Below are 26,098 nucleotides of genomic sequence, written 5' to 3'. Positions count from 1 at the left end.
CAAATTAAAGAGCTTTTCCAAAGAGTTGATGTGATCGTCTAGATATTTCTTTTTGCAGATTCCATTAGAGCATTGCAAAGCCTCCTAAATGAAAGCCATAATCACTTTTTTTTTAGGTTTTTTTTTTTTTGCAAGGCAAATGGGGTTAAGTGACTTGCCCAAGGCCACATAGCTAGGTAATTAATTAAGTGTCTGAGGCCGGATTTGAACTCAGGTACTCCTGACTCCAGGGCCAGTGCTCTATCCACTGCCACCTAGCCGCCCCTCCATAATCACTCTTAAAGAGTTTTCCCATTTAGGAATAACTCAAGTGGTTAAAGAAAGCTTCATCAGACCAATTTGAAGTTGGAAGGGTAATTCATAGAGCTGGTCTGTTGGTAAATATGTTTTAGACTGACAGTCTAAAGACAGTATAGATGTCTAGAGTTGAACAAGAGTATTGTTAATCTTCTAGTGGTATTGTGTATCTTTGAACCATGCAACACTATAGTTTCTGAAGAATTGAAGTTGAGGATCATCCAAAGGGCAATGGAGAGGATGTTGCATGTTGTAAGGATGCTCCAACACATTGCAGTTGAGGAATTATACAATTGAAATTAGGTAAAAATATATATCAGAATGTATGACCAGAAAAAAAAAAAAGACAGACTATTCTTGTAGTAAGAATGAGAGATAATTAATGGCTATCATGTAGTACAGATTTTTGTTTTCAGTGCAGTTAAGAGAATGAGAGAAAGGCTCCCAGCACATTGATTGAACAGATAAACAAATTTATTGGAGGGCAGAAATAAGAATTGTATAGGATATTCAAGCATGGATGGGTTGAGATTTACTAAATTGAAAACAGTACAGTGATAATAGCACAGCTTTATTGGAGAATTTCTTCTATATGTCCTTTAAGACTAAGTTTAATATGTAATTGAAGCTACATAGTACAGTACTGGGCCTGGAATCAAGGAGACCTGAGTTCAAATGCAGTCATGAATATTTACTAGCTATGTGACTCTGGGCAAGTCGCCTATCCTTTTGTCTACTTCAATTACCTCTTCTACAAAATGACGATAATATAATAAAACCATCTTTCTTCTCGGGTTGTTGTGAGATTCAAAATATGTAATATTTATAAAAAGTACATTGCAAATCTTATTATAAATTCTGGATATTTTAATAGAATATTGAAGTGATTAAAATTTCTCAGCACATAACTTAGAGGAGTTTACTGGATAAGATTTAAACATGAGGATTTAAATAATCACAGTTTTGGTTAAACATTTAAATTATTATTAGTTTTTATTTACATTTATTTGTTTATTTGATTTTGTGGAGATGTGAGTTGTATCACTTGAGATAAATGGAAGAATGATGGAAACAATGTCAATCATTGTGTTGATGCCCATAAGTATTGTTTAAGGAAGCATACAGAATAAAAATCAATGACAAGTTACTTTAAAAGAGATCTGGTGATGAATTTTCTTGAAAACTTACTGGTTTTCCATTGAAGTCTATTGTTAACTGGAAAAATAAGAGGAAAAAGAAAAAAACAGTTAACTATTGAGTCTACTTTTGATGATAGCTCCAACCTTTCTTTAATAATTATTTTTGAGTAATCATGAATTCATACTCCCCCCCCAATTCTGCTGCAAATTTGTCTCCTGGTGGGCAGCCTTTGACAGTAAGCTTCTCTCTATTTAGTAGCTGTTCTATTCATATTCAGACAGTAGACAGTCTTTTACCAAGACCTTACAGCAGATTGGATTTTCTTTAGAAAATCATACAATCGGGGCAGCCAGGTGGTGCAGTGGATAAAGCACTGGCCCTGGAGTCAGGAGTACCTGGGTTCACATCTGGCCTCAGACATTTAATAATTACCTAGCTGTGTGGCCTTGGGCAAGCCACTTAACCCCATTTGCCTTGCAAAATCCTTAAAAAAAAAAATCACACAATCTCTTCAACAAGTGCAACCTTCTCCCTGAAATGAAGTACTATATTTTTAACAATACTATTTTTTGAAGATATCATATAAATACCTCAGGAGTTCTAAAGAATTGGAGTTAAGAATTACCATAAGGTAGTAGAGGGTGACATGGTAGATATGTGGAGGCTTCAATCTATTACAAATGAGAAATTGCATAGATGAAACTTTGGAAAGGTATTAGGGAAAATGTGATAGAAAACAAGATGACTGGTTGTATGGGGAGGCTAAGGAATAACTGGTAACCCATGGTCTTCAGTTCCAGTTTTGTAGAACTTGTCACTGGTTATTCTGTCTTGGCATAGCTTTTAAGAACCCAAGATCAAAAAACTCATACCCTTTGTCTCAGGGAGTCTTCTGTTTGAAGTAAACCCCAAGAATACCAAAGACAAAGAAAGGTCCCATATACAATATCTGTAGGAGCTTTATTTTTCCTTGTTGAAAAAGGCTGGAAACAAAGTAGATTATTGATGAGTAAGAATGACTACACATTGTGAAAAACATGAATATGATAGAGTATTACTAAATTATAAGAGATGATATGAGGAATTCAAAAAAGTATGGGAAGATTTAGATGAACTGACACAGAGTGAAGTAAGCCAGAACCAAGATAATGTTCATGGTTTTAAGTTATTAAAACTTAAAACCACACTCCAATTTTTTGAAATGTCCTGAATATAATGACTACAATGGAAAGAACAAAAAGCTGAAACTACTTCATAATGCATGTGAGCTTTTTGAGAACTCAATTATTTTTTATCCTCAAAATTTAGCATAATATTTTGCACTCAAGTGCTTAATAGATATTTTTAAAAAAAATTCAACCATATATAATTTTAATGATAAAATTATTCCCCCTGAGAAATGAGAAAATCTACCTTTTTCCCTTCTTTGCAAATGTGGAATAGTATATACATGCATTTGTGCATGCGCATTTATATGTATCTGTGTGTATATGTATATATACTTAAATACTTTTTGATATGAACACATTATACAGAGAGATACAGATGGTTGAAGTACTTTTTTTGAAAGTTTTACTATACTGTTTTATTTTTTTCCCTTTCTTTATTACATGGGATTGGTGGACTTCTAGATATGAAGGGAGAGGTGATGAAAAATACTTTAAAAATGGAGGTGATACAGACAACAGATATCAGTGAAATTAAATAACAAAGAAAGTTGGGGGGCAGGGAATGGTATTACTTCCACCGTACAAAGAATTATTGGGGGCCGCTAGGTGGCGTAGTGGATAGCCCTGGAGTCAAGAGAACCTGAGTTCAAATCCAGCCTCAGACACTTAATAATTGCCTAGCTGTGTGACCTTGGCAAGTTATTGGGGTACCACTTTTCATTCTCAGTAAAATGTTGAGTTTAATTTCCATTTAAAATCCATTAATTCAATGAATCTAATTCAACAGATTTTTAGAGTTAAATTGTGTACTTTTTTATTCTTAAATCATTATTTTCAACTTTTTTTATTTTCATTTTTTATTTTTATTATTTTTTATTAAAGATATTATTTGAGTTTTACAATTTCCCCCCATCTTGCTTCCCTCCCCCCACCCCACAGATAGCACTCCGTCAGTCTTATTTTCAACTTTTTAAAAACAAAATTATATTCATTATTTTTATTTATTTATTTATTTATTTGGGTTTTTGTGAGGCAGATGGGGTTAAGTGGCTTGGCCAAGACCACACAGCTAGGCAATTAAGTGTCTGAGGTTGCATTTGAACTCAGGTACTCCTGACTCCAGGGCCAGTGCTCTATCCACTGCGCCACCTAGCTGCCCCTATTCATTATTCTTTTAAAGTTTATAATCACTTTTTCCCCTACATTTGCCCAGTTGACAGTTTCTGCTTGAACACTTTAATAACAAAGAAAGAATCCTTTTGGCATTAGGAAATAGAAGTTCTAATTTCTCTTACTTGCTAGTTTTGTAGATGGTAAAATCACTTTTTTTTTCTTGATCTGTTGCCTTGTTTGAAACCAGAAGATGAAATCTTGCCTATCTAAAGTTACAGACATAATGGACATAATGAGATGGAGAAGGGTTGGAGGACCCCTCCAGTGCTTGGGACTGTGATTCTGCGATTAGATTTTTTAAGCATTGTTTGGTTGCAAATGAATAAAGGTTAATGTCAGTGAGAGTAGTTTTCAAATAGTATCAAGTTTATTGTTCAGGATAGTTAATGCTGACTACTGTGACAAAATATCTTTGAAATAAAAACATATATCATTTGGAGGCCAGTGCTGCTGTACAATAGTAGTCTGGCATTGTCTAGGCAATTTTACTCTCATAGATAGGCAGACTTAACTATTTTAACTCATGATTCACTCAGTGACTCTGTGACTGGACCAGTCATATAACCTCTCAGCCCCAGGTTTCTCATCTGTAAAATGAAGGTCTTGGTCTTGCTTACTACTATTTGCTTATAATTTTGCCTATTGTTATTTATTGTATTCTTCAGGATTTCCTTTCTCATTCTAAATAGCAACTGTTTAAAATCTTTTACTTTTTCCTTAAGCCCCTAATTGCCTCCTTCCTTTCAGCAAATAAACTTTTTTTTTAATTAAAGATTTTATTTGAGTTTTACAATTTTTCTCCAGTTTTACTTCCCTCCCCTAATCCTCCACAGAAAGCAATTTGTCAATCTTTACTTTGTTTCCATGTTGTTCATTGATCCAAATTGAATGTGATGAGAGAGAAACATTCTTAAGGAAGAAACAAAAAGTATAAGAGAGAACAAGATCAGACAATAAGATATCTGGTTGTTGTTTTTTTCCTAAATTAAAGGGGATAGTCCTTGAACTTTATTCAAACTCCATGGTTCTTTATCTGAATACACATGGTATTCTCCATTGAAGACAGCCCCAAATTGTCCCTGATTGTTGCACTGATGGAATGAATGAGCAAGTCCATAAAGGTTGATCATCGCCCCCATGTCAGCAAATAGACTCTTTAATTTCACTGAGCTTGAGGCTATCTATTGAGCATTTATTAATTTCCCTCCCTCCTTCACAAAACTTGGAAAAGCCTTATCCATTTTTTCCTTTTGCCTCAAGAAAAACTATCTCTAATTCAGCTACTAGGTACCCTTTATTCCATCCTCTCCCATCTTCTATAAGAACCTATTCCAGCAATTATTTTTCCACCATGTACCTTTTTCAATTTTAGTTTCTTTTTGAAAAATTATTTTGTATTAACAATACAATATCCAAGGGCAGCTAGGTGGCACAGTGGATAGAGCACTGGCCCTGGAGTCAGGAGTACCTGAGTTCAAATCCAGCATCAGACACTTAATAATTACCTGGCTGTGTGGCCTTGGGCAAGTCACTTAACCCCATTGCCTTACAAAAACCTAACCCCCCCAAAACAAGCCAATATCCACATTCTCATTCTGTCCCCTAACTCTTCACACATACCCCTGCCCTCACTTGAGAATATAAGAAAAACAAAACTCATTAAAAATGTGTGTAGTCGATCAAACTTAATTCCCATGTTGTCTATATCCAAATAAATATTTGCAGCATTCTTTACTCCAATTCTTCACCTCTCTATCACAAAATGGGTGAAAACATGTGTTTTGTCATTCATCTTCTGAAATCATTGCAGGTCATTACATTAATCAGTCTTAGTCTTTCAGACTTTTTACCTTTTTTTTTAGGTTTTTGCAGGGCAGTGAAGTTAAGAGTGACTTGCACACATTTAGTGTCTGAGGTTAGATTTGAACTCAGATCCTCCTGACTCCAGGGCTGGTATTCTATTCATTGTGCCATCTAGCTGTCCCCCAGAGCAATCTTTACTATATTATGTTATTATATAAATTATTCTCCTGGATTTATTTACTTCACTCTGCTCCTATATGTCTTTCCAGGCTTCTCTAATGCTATCCTCCATTATCATTGGTTATAATATGATTCCTGCATATTAATGTTCCATAACTTTTTCAACCATTTCCAATTCATAGAAAAAACCCCTCAGATTCCCATTTTTGTCACTTGAAAGAGCTATACTCCCCAAATAATGCGTTAATGTCCCAGTTTTCCCAAATTCCCTCCAACACTGATCATGTTCCATTTTTGTCATACTGACATCTGATAGATGTGGCGTGGTTCTTCATCAGAAAACTGCCTGTCCATAAAAATTTCCCAAATCAGCAAAAAAAGGAAATAAAACATTAAATAACCCCATTTCAGGAAAAAAAATTGGACAAGTCATCAGTAAACTCCCTAAGCAAAAATCTGTAGGGAGGATGATTTACAAGTGAATTCTACCAAACATTTAAAGAACAATTAATTCCAATTCTAGATAAACTACAGGAAAAAATACGTGGAGAAACCATTCTGTGAAATTCCTTCTATGGCACCAATATGGTGCTGATACTTAAACCAGGAAGTCAAAACAGAGAAGGAAAATTCTAGACCAATTTTCCTAATCAATATTAATGCAAAAATTTTAAATAAAATATCAGCAGAGATTGCACCAAGTTTTCACTAGTATAATCTTCTATGGTAGGATTTATGTTAGGAATATAGGGTTGGTTCAGTATTAGGAAAACAATCAGCATAATTGACCATATCAATAAAAAAACTAACAGAAAATATGATTATCTCAATAGCTACCACAAAAGCCTTTGACAAATATAGCACTCATACATATTAACAGCATCAGATAGCATAGGAATAAATGGAGTTTTCCTTAAAATGATATGCAGTATCTATTTAAAAACCATCAGCAAGTATTATATGTAATGAGGATATTCTAGAAGCATTCCCAGTAAGGGTAGATACAAAAATTTCCATTATCACTATTATTATTTAATAATTTTGTTTTAGAAATGTTAGCTTTGGAGGAGGGAGGTGGAACCAAGATGGCAGAGTAAAGGCAGAGACTCTCCAAGCTCAAAACAAATTCTAGAGGGTCAGAATCCACAAAAAGACTGACTGAACCTAGGCCACCTTTGAAGATCCAGGAGAAGGTTCTACTGCACTGGGGTGAGAGAGGTGTGTAGAGCAGTGGAGTTTGTGCCTGAGTGAACTAACCTCAGCAGTTCAGGAACAGATTGCAGGTGACTGAATCAGAAGTAGTGGTTGTGGTTTCTGGACCTCTCTGCTTCCGAGCTCTCAGCCCTCAGACAATAAGGACATCAGAAGGAGATTGCAGGAGTTTCTGTTATCACTGAGTCAGGACTCTGTTGCTCTGCCTGTACTCTGATCTGAGTCACAGGCTTGGATCCCAGACCCAAGAAATGGAGTAAAAGCAGAGCTTGAGGATGATGATATTTGTTCTTCATTCTCGAACAGGGCTTTAACATCAGGGAGGTGATGCATGGCTAGCACATGAATTAGATTTGAGTGAGAGGGAACTGTCAACCTCACTTTCTTCTCCAGAACCATTTGGGTCCAGTGGCCAGATATGATTGAGGATGATCGGAGATGCAAGGCAATCAGGGTTAAGTGACTTACCCAAGTTCATACAGCAAATAAGTGTCAGATGTCTGAAGCCAGATTTGAGCTCCCATCCTCCTGACTAAGACCTGTGCTCTTATCTACTGGACCACAGCAGAGTTTACTGCTGCAGTGGAACAGGGACCCTCCTTACAGTTTCAGGGCACAAAGGAGTTCATATAGTCACTCCCAGGAAAAACGCAGCAGAATCCAGGACTTCGCCTTCAAATATACCACTTTGGAAGAATTAAAAATTTGCAGATTCCCCAGAAGTATCTCTGAAATCAACTGCAAAAAAACTCAAAAAGAGGCAGGCAGTAGAGCATCGGTCCTGGAATCATGAGGACCTGAGTTCAAATCCAACTTTAGACACTTAATAATTGTCTAGCTGTTTGACCTTGGGCAAGTCAATCTTGCCTTAAAATAAAAAACTCAAAAGTGCATACTCCACCCTGGAAGCAGAGCCTCACCTTAACAAAGAGTTAAGATCAAATCAGACTGGGGAAATGAGCGAAAAGGACAAAATTCTGACCAGAGATATTTACTATGGTGATGTGGATGGTCAAAATACACAGCTATCAGAAGATAACAAAGTCCAAGCTTGTAAATGCAAAGCCTCCAAGAAAAATAGGAATTGATTTTAGGAGAAAGAAAAGCTCAAAAAGAATTTTTAAAATCTAGTAAGAGGTGGAGGACAAATTGGAAAGAAAACTGAGAATGATGCCAGAAAATCGTGGAAACTGTCAGCAGCTTTGTGAAGGAGACACAAAAAAAAATACTGAAGAAAATTGCACCAGACCTAGTCCAAATGGAAAAAGAGTTCCAAAAAGCCAATGGGGAGAAGAATACGTTAAAAAGCAGCATTGAGGGACAGCTAGGTGGTACAGTGGATAGAGCACCGGCCCTGGAATCAAATCTGGCCTCAGACACTTAATAATTATCTAGCTGTGTGACCTTGGGCAAGCCACTTAACCTCATTGCCCTGCAAAAAAACAAACACCAAAAAAATCAGTATTGCACAAATGGAATGAGAGATAGAAAAGTTCATTGAAAAAAATAATTCCTTAAAATATAGAATTGAGCAAAGGGAAACTGATGACTTCTTCAGAAAAAACAAACTAAAAGAATGAAAAATTAGAATAAAATGTGAAATACCTCATTGGTAAAACAACTGACCTAGAAAATAGATCAAGGAGAGATAATTTTAAAATTATTGGACTACCTAAAATCTATGATTAAAAAATGTACCTAGACATCATCTTTCAGGAAATTTTCAAGGAAAACTACCTTGATGTTTTGGAAGCAGAGGGTAAATTAGAAATGGAAAGAATTCATTGATTACCTTCTGAAAGAAATCTCAAATTGAAAACTGCCAGTAATATTATAGTCAAATTTCAGATCTCCCAGGTCAAAAGAAAATATTGTAAGCAACCAGAAAGAAAAATTCCAATTATTGTTGAATCCCTGTCAGATTAATATAAGATTTAGCAACTTTTATTAAGAAATCATAGGGCTTGGAAAATGATATTCTAGAAGGTCAAAGAGCTTGAATTGCTACCAAGAATCAATGACCCAGTAAAATTTAGGAGCACATCTTTCAGGGGGAAAAGATGGACATATAATGAAACAAAAGATTTTGACACTTTCCTAACAAAAAGACCAGAACTGAATAGAAAATTTGATCTTCAAATATGAGATTCAGTTGAAGTATAAAAAGATAAAATTGGAAAGGCAAATCTTATAATGATATTTAACTACTTATATACCTGCATGGGAATATGAAAGTGATAACTCATATGAGCTTTCTCATTTATTAGGGCAGTTAGAAAGAGCATATATAGACAAAACACAGGTCAGAGAAAACTATGAAGGGAGTTAAGGATTGAGAGAGGAATAAACTGGGAGAAAAGAAAAAAGTAGGTAGAATGGAGTAAGTTATTTCCCATAAAAGAGGTAAGCAAAAGCTTTTGCAGTGGGATGGGAGAGGGAGGAGTTGAGGGGTGTTGAGTGAACCTTTCACTCTCCTCATCATAATTGACTCTAAGAAGGAATAACATACACCTTCATTTGGCTATAGAAATTTATCTTGCCCTAGAGGGAAGAAGGGGAGGGGGAGGGGGAGGGGGGGTGTTGGTGATAGAATGGAGAAAAGATTGTGGAAAAGGCTAGTCAGAAGCAAAACACTTTGAGGAGGGATAGGATAAAAGGAGAAAGATTAGAATAAATGGGGGTGAGATGAATAAGATGAAGGGAAATACAGTTAGTAGTAACAGAAAAATATTGAAATAGGCTTCTCTAATAAAGAGTTCATTTTTCAAGCTTAGAGAACTAAGTCAAATTTATAAAAAATAAGAGCCATTCCCCTAATTTATAAATGATCAAAAGAGATGAATACTTTTCAGATGAGACTGTCTATACTATCTTTGACCATATTTTTAAAAATGTCCTAACTCACTATTGATAGGAGAAATAAGGGTTGGGACAATTCTGAAGTACTACGTTATACCTATTGGATTGGCTAATAGGACAGAAAGAAAATGACAAATGTTGAAGGGTATGTAGGAAAAATGAGACATTAATGCACTGTTGGAGGAGTTGTGAATTGATTCAACAGTTCTGTAGAGAAATTTGGATATTATGCTCAAAGGGCAATAAAGCCTTGCCCACCCTTTGACTTAGCTATACCACCACCAGGTCTATATTCCAAAAGAGATGTAAACAGGACAGAAAAGGGCCTATATGTATAAGGATATTTATTGCAGCTCTTTTCTGGTGGCAAGGAACTGGGCATTGAGGAGGATACCCATCTGTTAGGTAATGGCTGAGCAAATTGTGCTATGTGATTATGACCCTATTTTGCTATAAAAAATGATGAACAGAATCAGTAAAACCTGGAAAGACTTACAAGAACAGGTGCAATGGGAAATGAAATATATAATAAAGTAAGAATAGCATTGTAAGATAGTAAGCTGTGAAAGACTTATCTTTTCTCAGCAGTGATGTGACATGTGAAAAAGTTTTTGCTCTAAGATACCTTACACTTTCTTCTATTATTTCAAGCTTGTGACTTTGTTTTATTCTTTCTTGCTGCCTCATGGAGTCATTGGCTTCCCTTTAGTCCTTTCTGATTTTTCAGAGTTTGTTGCTAGGGCCAGATTTTGTGCCAAGTTGTTAATTCCAGTTCCATTTCTTCCAAAGTTCTTGTTTCTTTTCCAATTTTTTTCCCTCTAGAACTCTCATTTATAAAAATATTTTATTTTTTATCATTATTTTGTATATTTATTTAGACAATTTATTTTTTAAAATAAATTTGTATTAAGGTCTTCTTACATCATTATAGTTAGCTCAGTTATCATTCCCTCTTCCTCTCCCAGAAAATAGCATTTTTTTTTAGATTTTAGAAGTTTTATTTATTTTGAGTTTTATAATTTTTCCCCCAATCTTGCTTCCCTCCCCCCACAGAAGGCAGTTTGCTAGTCTGTTACATCATTCCTAGAGTATGGATTGATCTAAGTTGAATGTGATAAGAGAGAAATCATATCCTTAAGGAAGAAACATATAGTATGAGATATAGTAGAATTACATAATAAGACAACATTTTTTTACAAAATTAAAGGTTATAATTCTTGGTCTTTGTTCAAACTCCACAATTCTTTCTCAGGATACAGATGGCATTCTCCGTCACAGATACCACAAAATTGTGTCTGCTTGCTGCCCTGTTGGTATGAGCAAGTCCATTAAGTTTGATCATCATTCCCATGTTGCTCTAAGGGTATATAATGTTCTTTTGGTTCTGCTCATCTCACTGAGCATCAGTTCATGTAAATCCTTCCAGACTTACCTGAATTCCTGTCCCTCCTGTTTTCTAATAGAACAATAGTGTTCCATCACATACATATACCACAATTTGTTCAGCTATTCCCCAACTGATGGACATTCATTCAAGTTCCAATTCTTTGCCACCACAAACAAGGATAATATGAATATTTTTGTTCAAGTGATGTTTTTACTCTTTTTTATGATCTTTTCAGGATATAGACCCAGTAGTGGTATTGCTAGATCAAAGGGTATGCACGCTTTTATTGCCCTTTGTGTGTAATTCCAAATTGCTTTCTAGAAAGGCTGGATCAGTTCACAACTTCACCAACAATGTATTAGTGTCCCAGATTTCCCACATCCTTTCCAACATTGATCATTGTCCTTTCTGGTCATTTAGGCCAATCTGAGAGGTGTGAGGTGGTGCCTCAGAAATATTTTAATTTGCATTTCTCTACTAAGTGATTTAGAGCAATTTTTCATATGATTATGGATTGCTTTGATTTCCTCATCTGTAAATTGCCTTTGCATATGCTTTGCCCATTTGTCTATTGAGGAATGAGTTGTCTTTTTGTTTTTAATTTTGACTCAGTTCTCTGTATATTTTAGAGATGAGTCCTTTGTCAGAAACACTATTGTAAAAAATGTTTCTCAGTTTACTACATTTTTTCATCTTGATTACAGTGGTTTTGTCTGCAAAAACTTTTTTAATTTAATGTAAACAAAATTATCTAGTTTGTTTTTAATGATGTTTTCCATCTGTTCCTTGGTCATAAACTGCTTCCCTTTCCATAGATCTGACAATTAAACTACTTCTTGATCTTGTAGTTTACTTATAATATTTTTTTTTATGTCTAGATCCTGTACTATTTTTATCTTATCTTGGTATAGTGTGTGAGGTTTTGCTCTCATCCAAGTTTCTTCCATACTAATTTCCAATTTTCCCAGCAGTTTTTATCAAAGAGAGAGTTTTTATCCTAATAGCTGGACTCTTTGGGTTTATCAAACAGCAGATTACTATAATCATTTCCTGCTACTGCACCTAGTCTATTCCACTGATCTACCACTCTATTTCTTAGTCAGGGGGGTGGAGCCAAGATGGCAACAGGAGAAGAGCCTCTTTGAGGTGCTCTCTCTTATATTTCAAAACTTAAAATAAGGACTCTTAACTAAATTTTCAAGAGACAAAACCCACAGAGGGATCCAGTGAGGCAATTCTCCAGGCCAAGGTAATCTGGAAAATAAAGGAAAGACTCTGCTCCACAGGGTTAGAGGGGTGACCCACCAGAGTGAAGGAACTTCAGCCCCAGAGTGCTTGGCAGCCCCGCCTCACAGCAGTGGGGGGGGGGGGCAGTTTCCTGACCTACACCCTGGGGAGCACTGGGCACAACTTGGAAGATCAGTGGGGGGACCTCGACCAGAGCAAGCGGGAAACCCAGCCCTCAGGGCACTCACAGCAGTCCCGATCCAGGAAATGGAAGCAGGCTGAGTCAGTAAGCAGGAGCCCCCAGGCAACCGAGTCCTAAGTGCTCAGCCTAGGTAGGGGAGTGGAGAGAAACTTCCTAGGTCTGTCCTCTGGACTTTGGAACAGGTCTCTAGGCCTCTGACCACATTCAGATTCTGATCACAATCTAGGCCCCCCATAGAACAGCAGCCCCCCCCCCCCACCTCAGCCCTGTGGCAGAGGGGTGGCTTATGGTCATTCACAGACCAGGAGGCAAGACAGAGCCTCATACACTGAGACCCTTGTCAAGGGTGTCCCATTATACTCAAAAGCTCAGGAAGTACCCCCAAACCAGGCGCAGGCTGGGGAAATGAGTAAACACAGAAAAAAGAGGAACACCATTGAGAAATATATTGTCTATGATCCCAAGAAGGATCAAAATACACAATTTGAAAATGAGGAAGTATAAGCTCTTGCATCTAAAGACTCCAAGAAAAACAGAAATTGGGTTCAGGCTATGACAGAGCTCAAAAGGATTTTGAAAATCAAGTGAGGGAGATAGGAGAAAAATTTGGGGAAAGAAATGAGAGATGCAGGAAAAACAAGAAAAAGAAGTCAGCAGCTTAGTTAAGGAGATGCAAAAGAAAGCTGAAGAAAAGAACTTGTTAAAAACCAGCATAGGTCAAATGGATGAAACAGTTCAAAAAGTTATTGAGGAGAAGAATGCTTTAAAAAGAATTGGCCAGATGGAAAAAGATAAGAAAGCTCTCTGAGGAAAACAAATCCTTCAGAAGTAGAATGGAACTAAAAGAAGCTGCTGACTTTATGAGAAGTCAAGACACAATACTTCAAAACCAAAAGAATGAAAGATTAGAAAACAATGAAACTTCTCATTGAAAAACCAACTGGTATGGAAAACAGATTCAGGAAAGATAATTTAAAAATTATTGGGATACCTGAAAGTCATGATCAGGAAAAGAGCCTTGACCTCATTTTTAAAGAATTCCTACAGGAAAATTGCCCTGATATCCTAGAAACAGAGGGCAAAATAGAAATAGCCCCCCTTTTTCTCCCCTTCCCTGTTTCCATCCTCCCCTTTCCCCCTTTTAATACTTGAAAGGTAAGACTTTTTTAAGTTAAATGTGTGCATGTGTAAGTTAATTTTAAGCCTATTCTGATGAGAAGATGATTCAGGTGTTTCTCATCTCCTCCCTTCTTACCCTCTTATTACCATAGGTCTTTTGTACCTCTTAATGTAAAGAAATTTTCCCCGTTCAGTTCCCTCCCTCCTCCCTTCTCCGTCCTGTCCCACTTTTTTAAGGAGGAAGTGTTTTTAAATCATTCTGTCTGAGTCATAGAAAATCCTGAATATCCATCACTTCTAGTTAAGTACATTCTGTCTAATAGACCTAAAATTCTTGAGAGTTATTAGAATCTTTCTTCCAAGTGGTGTTATAGCCCATTTCATCCCTTTGGATAGCAGTCTCATGGATAAGTCATGAGTGTCCATCATTTCTGGCTAGGTATATTCTCTCTGTTAGAGTTACAATTCTCAAGAGTTAGGAGAATCTTTTTCCCATGCTGGGATATAGCCAGTTTCATCTTATTGGATAGCAGTATTTTTCATTACACCCCCCTTTTTTTTAACCTTTTCATGTGTCTCTTGAACCTCCTGTTTGATGTCCATATTTTCTATTTAGCTCTGGTCTTTTCATCAGGAATTTTTGGAATTCTTCCATTTTGTTAAATGTCCATCTTTCCCTCTGAAAAAGAAGGCTCAGCTTTTTGGGATAGTGGATTCTTGACTGCATTCCAAACTCCCTTGCTCTTTGGAATATCTCATTCCAGGCCCTTCTATCCCTTAATGTTGATATAGCCAGGTCCTGTGTAATCCTTACCATGGGTCCTTGGTATTTAAATTGTTTCTTTCTGTCTGCTTGCAGGATTTTCTCTTATCTGATAGCTCTAGAATTTGGCCACAAAATTCCTTGGTGTTTTCATTTTAGGATCTCTTTCCAGAGGTGATCGATGTAGTCTTTCAATAACTATTTTGCCCTCTGGTTCCATGATATGAGGGGAATTTTCCATCACTAAATCCTGTGATATTAAGTTTGGGCCTTTTCCTCTTCAATGTTTTCAGGAAGACCTATAATTCTCAGGTTGTCCCTCCTTGATCTATTCTTGAGGTCAGTGGTTTTGCTGATGAGGCATTTTACATTTTCTTCTATTCTAGTTTTTTTATTTTGTTTAATAGGCTCTTGCAGTCTCATGAAGTAATTAGTTTCCACAGGTTCCATTCTTTTTTTTTTAGACAAGAATTTTCTTCATTTACCTTTTGCAACTCCTTTTCAATTCTATTTTTGAAAGAGTTTTCCATTTGATCAGTTGAGGTTTTGAGAGAATTATTTTTTTGGGGGCAGCTGGGTGGCACAGGAGCACTGACCCTGGAGTCAGGAGTACCTGAGTTCAAATCTGGTCTCAAACATTTAATAATTACTTAACTGTGTGGTCTTGGGCCACACAACCCCAAACCGACCCAAAAACAAAAAAGAAAGAAAGAGAGAATTTTTTTTTGCATTTGCCCAGTTTTGAGGACCTGAGAAAATTATTCTCATTTTGTATTTGTCTAATTGTATTTTCCAATGATTTGTTTTCTTGTTGCAAGGTTTTAATCTTCTCTTGGGTTTCTTTTCCCAAATTTTCCAATTGATTTTTAAACTCCTTCCTGATTTCTTCAAGGAAGTCTTTCTGTGCTGGAGACCAGATCATATTCTCGTCAGAAGTTCTAGGCCTCTCTGAGTTAGGGTCTTTTCCTTCTCAGAATTTTTCTATGGACCCTCCTTTTCCGCTGGCCTTTCTTTATTTTGCTAAGACCTTGAGTTGGAGAGGGTCTGGTTCACAGAAGTTTGGTTTTGGGATCCCTAGAGACTTTACTCATTGAGTGTAATATCTCCAGCTGTCCAGTAGGGGGTGATAGAGGATTTGCTCACTGAGTGCAATATTTCCTGCTAGCCAGTAGTGGGGTCCTGGCTGCTTTCTCTGGAGTGTCTGTGACCTTCATTGAGGCCCTTTCCTTTGGCCTGGATTGAAGCTGTTAAATAATTTTATCTTTGGTCAATGGTGGACTGTTCCCTGGGGTGAGGTATGAGGTGATCACTTTCTGTATTGTCAGCTGGAGTGGTTCTGCTGCTCAGCCTTAGCCTTGGGCAGAAGTCCTCTGTAATTGTGTTTGTTCTGGGAAGAGGCTTCAGCTGAAATGGAGGCCTAGACTCTGAGTTCCTCCTGACCAGAGGAGCCCAGGAATGATGTCTGCACCTCTCCCACATTGGAACTCTCCCTCTAACCCCGCAGGCAAGCTCCTGAGGGTCAGAGCCAACACCAATACCTCTGTTCCCTAATCAACCCAAGGCCCTGTGGCTCTAGTCCCACCCTGGTCCTGGTTCAGTTCTCAAGCCCTCAGGCAGCTGGACTCCAGCCCCACCACTAATCAGGCTAATCCAAGGGTTAATATTGGCTCCCTGGCTCTCACTGGTCCTGTGCTCCTGTCAGAGTACACCCTCTGGGCTCCAACCCACCCAGGCTTTTGGAAGACAAATCCTGAGGTAGATGTTCTTTCTCCTGGCTTTTCTTTCTGGGTTTTGTTGATCAGATTTCTATTCAAGAAGTTTGTTTCCTATCATATGTGGGGGAATATCAGGAGATTTTGGAACTGTGCCTGTCTTCTCTCCATCATCTTGGCCCGAAGCTAACATTTCTAATATGATATTGAATAGTAGTGGTGATAGTAAGCATTGTTGTTTCACCCCTGATCTTATTGGGAATGCCTCAAGCCTATCCCCATTGCATATAATGGTTATTGATGGGTTCAAATAGATATAGTTTATTATTCTAAGGAACAATCCATTTATTCCTATGTTTGCTAGTGTTTTTAGTAGGAATGGGTGCTGTATTTTGTCAAAAACTTTTTCAGCATCTATTTATATAATCATATGATTTCTGATAGGCTTGTTATTGATATAATTAATTATACTGACAGTTTTCATAATATTGAACCAAACCTGCATTCCTGGGATAAATCCTACTTGGTCATAATGTATTATCCTAGTGATAACTTATTGTACTAGTTTTGCTAAGATTTTATTTAAGATTTTTGCATCTATATTCAACAGGGAGATAGGTCTATAATTTTCTTTCTCTGTTTTTACTCTTCCTGATTTAGGTATCAGCACCATATTTGTGTCTTAGACTTCTTCCCCTATTTTTCCTAAAGAGTTTAATATAGAATTGGAACCAGTTGTTCCTTAAATGTTTGATAGAATTCACTTGTGAATCCATCTGGCCCTAGGGATTTTTCTTAGGGAGTTCAATAATGGATTGTTGAATTTCTTTAATTCTTTCTATAATTTATTGTTTGATCTACTCATTTTTTAAAATGAGATTATTTAGTTTTCAATTAGTTTTGGGTCTGTATCTCCCTGGCCCAATATTGCATATGATTTTTATTGCATTATGATCAGAGAAAGATGTAATCACTATTTATGCCTTTCTGCAATTTATTATTAGGTTTTTATGTCCTAGTACATTGTCAATTTTTGTATCTATCCCCATTCAATTTCCTCCATTCGTTTATTGTCTTTGGTACCTTTCAGGAGTATATAGTTTCCTTCCTTATCTCTTACCCCCTTTATTGCCTTCCATGTTATCTTCCTTGTGTTTGTATTTTCCCCCTTTTTTCCCCTTTATCCATATTACCCAGTGTTTTGTTTCTGAATACCACCCACCCTCAGTGTGTTTGCCCTCTTATAATCAACCCCCTCCCCTTTTCCCCCTTTCCCTTTGCCCCTTCCTCCTTCCCTTCCTTCTGTTGATCCTTTTCCTCCCTTTCCCCTTCTCCCCTTTTCCCACTTTAATGGTAAGACAAGTTTCTTAACTGATGGTGTGTATGTTAACAAAGCCAATCTGATGAGAATAAGATTCAGGTGATTCTCACCTCCTGCCTTCTTTCCTTCTATTGCAATATGTCCTTTGTACCTCTTAATATAATGAGACTTACTGTATTCAGTCTCCTCCATCCTCCCATCTCTTTACTGAACCCCTTTTTAAGGATGTATTATTTTTAAATCATTTTATCTGAGTCATAGAAAGACCTTGAGTGTCCATAACTTCTGGCTAGTCTCTCTACTAGAATTACAATTATTGAGAGTTTAAATTAGAGTCTTTATCCCAGGTAAGGGTATATCCAGTTTTATCTTATTGGATAACAGTTTCTCTAATAAGTCATCTCTTCTGGTTAATTAAACTCTCTCAAATAGAGTTACAATTCTCGAGAGTTGTTAAAGTCCTTTCTTCCAGGTAGGGATATTGCCAGTTTCATCTTACTTGAAAACAGGGGTTTTTCCCTCTCCCCCCCTTTTTAATTTTACCTTTTGATGTGTCTCTTAAGTCTCCTGTTTGAAGTCCAGATTTTCTATTTAGCTCTTTCCTTTTCATCAGGAAAAGTTGGAAATCTCCTATTTTATTAAATGTCCATCTTTTGCCATGGAAGAGAAGGCTCTGCTTTGCCGGAGAGTGGATTCTTAGCTGTATTCCCAGCTTCCTTGATTTTTGGAATATTGCATTCCAGGCCCTTCAATCCCTTAATGTTGATGCTGCCAGATCCTATTTAATCCTTACTGTGGCTCCTTGGTATTTAAATTGTTTCTTTCTGGCTACTTGAAGAATTTTCTCTTTTAGTCTGCTAGTTCTGGAATCTGGCCACAGTATTCCTTGGTGTTTTCATTTTGGCATCCCTTTCCAGAGGGGATCGATGTATTTTTTCACATAATTATTTTGCCATCTCGTTCCATGATATCAGGGGAATTTACCTTCATTAAATCCTATAATATTGAGTCCAGGCTTTTTTTCCCCTCTATTCTTGAAGTCATTGGTTTTGTTGATGAGGTATTTAACATTTTCTTCTATTTTTTCAATCTTTTGGTTTTGTTTAACAAATTCTTGTTGTCTCATGATGTCCTTGGTTTCCATAGACGCCATTCTTTTTTTTAGACAAGAGTTTTCTTCATTTACCTTTTGCAACTCCTTTTCCAATTGGTCAATTCTATTTTTGTAAGAGTTTTCCAAACTTTGAACTTTTGAGATTTTGAGAGAATTATTTTCTTTTTTGCATTTGTCCAATTATATTTTCCAAGGATTTGTTTTCTTGTTGCAAGATGTTAATTTTCTTTTAGGTTTCTTTTCCTCAAATTTTCCAATTGATTTTTAAACTCCTTCTTGATTTCTTCAAAGAAATCTTTCTGTGCTGGAGACCAATTCATATTCTCCTCAGGGTTTCTTTGCCTCTTTGAAATAGGCTCTTTTCCTTCTACGACTTTTTCTATGGTTCCCTCCTTTCCACTGGTATTTCTTCATTTTCCTAAGCTCTTGTGTTGGGGTAGGGGCTGGTTCACAGAGGTTTGGTATTGAGATCCCTAGAGGCTTTACCCACTCAGTGTAGTATCTCCAGCTGAACAGTACGGGGTGTTGGAGACTTTTCTCACTGAGTGTAATATCTCCTCCTGGCCCATAGGGGGTGTTAGAGGCTCGAACCTACCCTCCAGCCCTTCTTTGTAAGTCCCAGATTGTTAGTGCCACAGCCATGCCTCCACTCTCTGGTTGTTTCTCAGAGGGAAGTGCTTTCTACAGTGAAAAAGTCCCCCCGGGCTGATCTTAGATTCCTCCTGCTCCCCCCTCCCCCACTGGTTATCAGCATTCTGCACTCATTACACCCGATCCCTGAAGACAGACCTTGAGGTAGGTGTTGTTCTCCTGGATTCTCTTTCTGGGTTTTGTTGATGGGACTTCCATTAAGTGGTTTGTTTCATATTGTTCATGGGTGAAGATCAGGAGACCTTAGAACAGGACTTCTCTCCACTGTCTTGGCCTGAAGTGTATAAAAATATTTTAACTTCATTCTTTATGTCTTCCAGAAATTCTTGAATTTGTGCTGGTGGTGTGTCAATTCCAGGATCTCAGGGACAGGCTAGGAATATGCAAGATTTCAGTACTCCCCAAATGGTCTGATCCAAGTCATATGCTGATTGCTGCCCACCTTGTTTGAGTTGTGCAAGTTCCTGACCTGGGGGTGGGTCTGAGCAAAAGTAGACTGCTGCTGGAATCTATCACCTATGAGCCATCTGGGAAGGTTTACTGGTTCAGATTGACAGAAATGCAGGCTCCCCTTTGGTCTGAGAATAACTTCATAGACTGGCCTAGAATACTAGAACTGATATTCAGCTCTGTGTGTGCAGTCTAAAGTATACCACTGCTGCTGCTGTTGTTGTCTTTTGAATATCCTCCTTTCTATACTGCCCATGGTCTCCATATTAGGAATGCCACCATCCTGGGTAAGTCCTCTTCTTAGCTTCATTTGAATCTTGGATCCAGATAGAGTAGTGGTAGAGGGCAAGGAATTAACCAGTTCACACCTCTTCTGTCAGAGTGTACCCTGTTTGTGGGTCTGGGACCTCCTCCTGTAGCACTACATTGCTCCCAGGTCTTCCTGTCTGTCTCTGTGCTGACTTGAGCTGAATAAATAACTCACTGTGACTTTTTCCCATCATGATTCAGTATGGTAGGTATTCTAGATCTTTATGAAGGAGTTCATGGCTAGGAATTCATTATACTAGTTCTTAACACTGCCATTTTGACCTTGTTTCCCTACCATGTAACTTCAGTCTGTTCCTCTCCATATGTTCTGTCCCGTTTGCTATAAAATCCACATCTTTCCAACCCCAACAACACTTCTCCATGACCATTTCTACCACATGTATATATCGTCTACCCCTTCTTTCCCTTTCCTTCTCAGAGATCCTGAAAATTTGTTTAAATCGGTACCCTACTCCTTCACTATCTGCTTTTTTTTTTTCCAGTTCCTTCCAGTCTAGTTACTTTCTCCACAGTTATTGAACCTGATGCAGAGAAAAGTGAGCAAGTGGGATTCTGTTGGAGACAAACTTTGTAAATCTTTTGTTTGCATTGTTAAGGGAATCTTCTTCTCTTATCAGCTAATTTAGGCCACACCTGAGGGCCTGAACTTCAACCTGATTGGATTGCTGGTGGTGAAGGCCCTGGAAGAATGCCCAAGACCACCAAAAGAGATCCCTCCCTAAAAGGCAAAAAATCTCAAATGTGTGACTTGGGTCACTCCCAGGTCACCACCCCTCCCGTGGACTCTGAGGGAGAATTTAAGGAGATAGAGGTAGAGTCTCTTTGACCTTCCAGACTCCTGTTGAAACCCTAGTCAGCTAGCCTGACAAGTTCAGACAGCAATCCATTTGGTCTTCTCTTTAAACTCTTCTCAACTTTTTTTTTTTATCACTTTCTTAATGTGTTGTAACTTTTTTTTTTTTTTTTTAGCAAGGCAAATGGGGTTAAGTGGCTTGCCCAAGGCCACACAGCTAGGTAATTATTAAGTGTCTGTCTGAGACCGGATTTGAACCCAGATACTCCTGACTCCAAGGCCAGTGCTTTATCCACTACGCCACCTAGCCCCCCCCCACTACGCCACCTAGCCGCCCCCCCCCACTACGCCTCCTAGCTGCCCCCCCACTACGCCACCTAGCCACCCCTGTTGCAACTTCTTTAATAAATCTCTATCTTCTTTTTAAAACCTGCATTCCCAAGTCAGAGTTGCAATTCATCACAGGGCAGTTACCTAACTCAAGAAACAACCAGCGGCAACAAATCCACTTTTTTGAATATTATTAACAACTTCTCTATAGCTATATATTTGATTTTTCTCCTAAAATTCTTCCTTCCCTCTGTAACATTTAATTTTCTAGACCACATCTTCCTTCTGGGATTTTCTCTTGGCTTTGTTTCTGAAGCATAAGAGATTTGAACAGGTTGCCTGATGTTGTTAACCCATTATTGACACTTGGAAGAGAATTCTGCGGTCATCTAATCTTTTAAAATTTATCAATTATCTCTTCTATAAGGTTTGCTAAAAATTAATATCTATCTATTGCTTGAAGTGGTGGGAAACTCATCACTTCAACTATGACATGCTTTTTTTTGGTTCTGGACCATTCTCGTTTTTTTTTTTTCTTAGATTAATTGGAGTGTATCTTTTTGAAACTAAAGGCCATTCTTCTGCATACTCACTTGTTCCAAAGAAAGCCCTCCCACTAATTCCTTTTCCACATGTATCCCTTCAAATACTTGAGATGTCTTTGTGTAATGTGTAATGTGTAATGTCACTGTGTAATGTCTTGACATTAGAAAACTTGGGTCTGATAGCTCAACTCTCCCACCTACTAGCTTTGTGACTCTTGGCAAACTCACTTAAATTCTCTGAAAGTCAAGTTCTTCAACCTGTAATTTAGAGCTTCAATTTGCCTATTTTGTTCAAAAAATATTTTAAAAACCATATCCTGTGACAATGGACCCAAAGTCAGCAAGTCAGAAATCATTTATTGTGCTTAACATTGACTATGCAAAGACAAAGAAATAGACTGCCCTGGAGTTTCCAGTCTACTGGAGGCTAGGAGAGGGGAAAAAAGCAATTGTGATAAGGGAGAGAAGTGTGTGCCTGGAGGGATCAGGAAAAGCCTCCCTTTGGAAGGAATAGCCCTAGTCTAAAAGATAAGCTAAAGTTGCTAGGGGGCATGCAAGGCAAAGGGCATAACAACTTTAGAGGAATGGAATTGAATGTTTGTAAAAAGAACAGAAAGTAGATCTTTGTGATTTAAAGGTATACTGGTGAAAGTGGATCTTAAATATAGAATTGGAAGGGATCTGGGAAGCTGTGAGATTAACAAGGTGAGTATTCCTGGAGAAAGGAGATGATCAATTGTATCAGAAGCTGAAGAAAAGTCAAGAAGGATGAGGGGTTTTTTAAATATTAAATTTTAGAAAAGATTATTGGTTAAGAGAACATTGGTCATCTCCGAATAAACAGTTTCAGATGTATAGTGGAATCCAGCATCCAAAGGTTGTAAAATGAGTGGGAGGTAAAGATGTGAAGGTAACAAATGTGACATCTTTTTCTAGGAATTTGCTTCTGAAAGAGAGTAGTATGATAGATAGTATGGTAACTTCAAGGGTACTGGGGGTCAAAGTGAAGAGTTCTTAAAGCTGTATTTATAGGTAGCAGTGAAGAAATCTGTAAATAAGAGATCGAAGGTGAAAGAGAATAGATGAATTTGACAGGGCAAGTTCATAGGGTGGAAGAGATTGATATGAGATTGATATAGAAGACTTGCTGCTGAAAAAAGATAAGGACTAGCTTAAGATTGGAATGAAGAAGAAAACTGGATTTTGTTGAAGCTTTTAAAATGCTTAAGAGAACTTGGGGTAAATGAGCTTATTTTCTCAATTTTGTAGTGAAATCCTCTTTTAGGCATCATTTAGAATGCTTCCACATTTCATTTCAATTAGATATGTCATCCTTTTATGTGTTCTCTCCACCAAGATGAATTGACTGAATCCCTGTATACTACAACACTCAGTATTCCATCTTTCCTTTGTGTTTCCTTCCTCATCCCCAGCACTTGAGATCATCTGTAGTATTCTTCAAGAATCAATTCAAGGGGTGGCTAGGTGGTAAAGTGGATAGAGCACTGGCCCTGGAGTCAGGAGTACCTGAGTTCAAATGAGGTCTCAGACACATAAAAATTACCTAGCTGTGTGGCCTTGGGCAAGTCACTTAACCCCATTTGCCTTGCAAAAAACTAAAAAAAAAAGAATCAATTCAAGTACCCCTTCCTACACAAGACTTTTGCTGAACACTTTTTAAGCTTTCCAAAAAAGTATCCTGTGAAATTCATCATGTAAGTTGTTAATCTCATTCTATAAATAAAGAGATTCATCTTCAAAGAAGCTAAGTAACTTAGCCATGCTCACATTACTGTAAACACACAATACCAATCTCTGCATAGGCACGTGCAGTCCGACCAGGAATATTAACATTACTGTCATTCCTAAATATTGCTTCATTTTTTTTTTAATTCTTCCTTTTCCTTTACCATTCCTTTCTAGGCAGTCAGTTCCCAGGTTCTGTAGGTTCTGCTTTCATAGTACCTAACATCCATTACTTTCTTTCTTTTACCATTATCTTCACTCTAACAAAAATCCTCCTTGCCATGTTCTGTAACTATTGCAATTTAATTCTTTCCTTCTATCTCCTGCTGCCTAGGTAGGGAGGAGGGAGAGTTCTTGTAACAAGTATATTTGATCCAGCAAAATAAATTCTCATATTAGCCATATTCACAAATTTATGTTTGCTTCAAGTCTTTCTAGGAGCTTCCTCTGAATCTGGGTTTGTCTTTGCATTGATCAGAGTTCTTAATTCTTCTGAAGTATGTCTTTAAGGTCTTTTTGTCTTTTGTTTTACCTTATTCAGTGTCTATCCTTACTATCTTCCTAGGTTTCTCTAAAACAATCACTTTTGTCATTCATTGTTTTGTAGCTCAGTTGTATTGTTACATAAAGTGTTTATCTGTACTCTAATTAATAGGCATTCCTTTTCAGTTCACTACAAAAAGATCTATAAATATGTGTGTGTGTGTGTGTGTGTGTGTGTGTGTCCTTTTCCTCTTTTTTTAAAAAATCTCTTTAAAGCATCATCTAAACTATATCTGTCGGATTATTTCCCAACAGTTTTTAATAGTTGAATAAGTGAGATCTTATCACTAATAGCTAGGGTGTTTGGGTTTGTTGAACAATAGATTACTATATTTGTTTTCTTCTGTAAATTGCATAATGTATTTCAATGATTGATGTCTCTACTTTAAATTAGTACCATATCATTTTGATGATTATGTTTTGTATTAGAGTTTGGGATTTGGCATGGTCTGCCCCCTTGCTTTTCATTTTTTTCATTGTTTTCCTGAATTGCCTAACTTTTTTTTACTGTATTAAAAGATTTCATTGTTTGTTTTTATTTAGGCTCTGGAATTCTCCTGTTTGTATTCCATTCAAATTTTTTTGGTAAAGAAGTCATTGCTCGACTTTGTGGACCATGTAGTGTGCAAGCTGTGGTTTTGAATGACAAGTTTCAACTTCCTGTATTTCTGGTAAGATTTGTGTATATGAAACTGACTTAAATAGAATTTTTTAGTCTTTCTAATATAATTTGTAAGCATTAATGGGTTTCATGGTGGTATTTACTTCTGAAGGACACATTTTCTTCTAGTTAACAAAGTCATTTAGTTCCTTAATTAACAGAAGTATATATAATCCTTGGTTAACCAGTATTCAAGGAATGAGTTACTAACCATCATTTAATTGGAAATTTTGAATTAAAATGTAAAATGCTGATTGTTTGTAGATTTTATTTTAAAAATTATTTTAACATGTTCAAAATTTTGCCTTAGCAAATATTATGATGAAAATGATTGGATAATCATTTAACACCACAGGGTAATAATGCTGGACAGTGATTCTTATTATATGCTATATATCAATGTAGAAGTCCTAGAAAATTCACAAATAGGCATACCCAAAGCATTTCTTCCCCCTTGACTCTCTCTTCACTAAATATTTGATAAGAAGATGCTTTCTAAATGGCATTCATTGTATAGTTCTGGTATTATCAAGTTTTGCCATACTCTTGAAATATTTTGTCATTGGAGTTCAGTTAAACCTTTTTAGTACCATGAAAATATGGTACTTGTGCATTGCTTACAATTTTTCAAATTAAACTCCAGGATAGTTCTTCTTCACACCTTTCTTAAAATATCTTTAGTGTGATAAACTTTAATATTTCTCTTTGATGCCTTTGGGCCTGAGTCACTATGGAATCTTACTCATTAAGGTTACATTAATAGATTTTTAATGATTTGTTTTACAATCCTGGCATACTTGAGTTTTGTTTTTCTATACATTCTGATAAATTTTCTTTTGTTGCCTTCCAGGATAGCCATTTTGTTTATTCCTTCAATCCTGTTGCAGGACTCAATAAACTTTTTATACGCCTGACAGAAGCACCAGCTGCCAAGGTAAAGATCTTTTCCTAGCCAATCCAGAATATCATTTTAAGTTATGAGCATGATTCCTAACCTATTTTTGAAATCTTTTATGTTTCACTTTCCATTTCCATATCTAGCCCTGTATCCCAAGAGATTCCAAAGTTACTGAAATTGTTTGTATAATGAGATAATGAAAAGGTAGTGATAGAGCCATGATCCACATACCAGTCACAATCAATTGCTGGTAAATTCACATTAAATGAAACATTCTTTTGGGATAGATACGGTGTTCTGATTTTTTATTCAAATAATTGTTGAACTACATTACAAGCAGATGCTTGCATTTGCAAGATGATGACTAATGAATGCTGAATGATGTAGTTATATACAGTTTGTCTGTATATAATATTTCTTCATGATGTGTCTTTGAGAAAAAGCCATTTTTAATAAAAAGTGACAATTTTGTC

The 26,098-nt window shown here is 36.9% G+C and overlaps 1 protein-coding gene across 1 annotated transcript in view; it reads left to right on the top strand.

The window, feature by feature from the left end:
- MPHOSPH8 (M-phase phosphoprotein 8) overlaps positions 1 to 26,098 on the top strand; it is a 91,792-nt gene that overhangs the window by 45,725 nt on the left and 19,969 nt on the right. The window contains exons 12-13 of the mRNA XM_074216265.1: positions 24,610 to 24,737; positions 25,578 to 25,661. Coding sequence (XP_074072366.1) covers positions 24,610 to 24,737; positions 25,578 to 25,661 — 212 coding nt within the window. The remainder of the gene's footprint in view (positions 1 to 24,609; positions 24,738 to 25,577; positions 25,662 to 26,098) is intronic.

The sequence above is a fragment of the Macrotis lagotis genome, chromosome 1, assembly GCF_037893015.1.
Source record: "Macrotis lagotis isolate mMagLag1 chromosome 1, bilby.v1.9.chrom.fasta, whole genome shotgun sequence".
NCBI classification, from domain to species: Eukaryota; Metazoa; Chordata; class Mammalia; order Peramelemorphia; family Peramelidae; genus Macrotis; species Macrotis lagotis.
The sequence above is the reverse complement of the archived record's forward strand: the minus strand, read 5'-3'. Positions and strand labels throughout refer to the sequence as shown.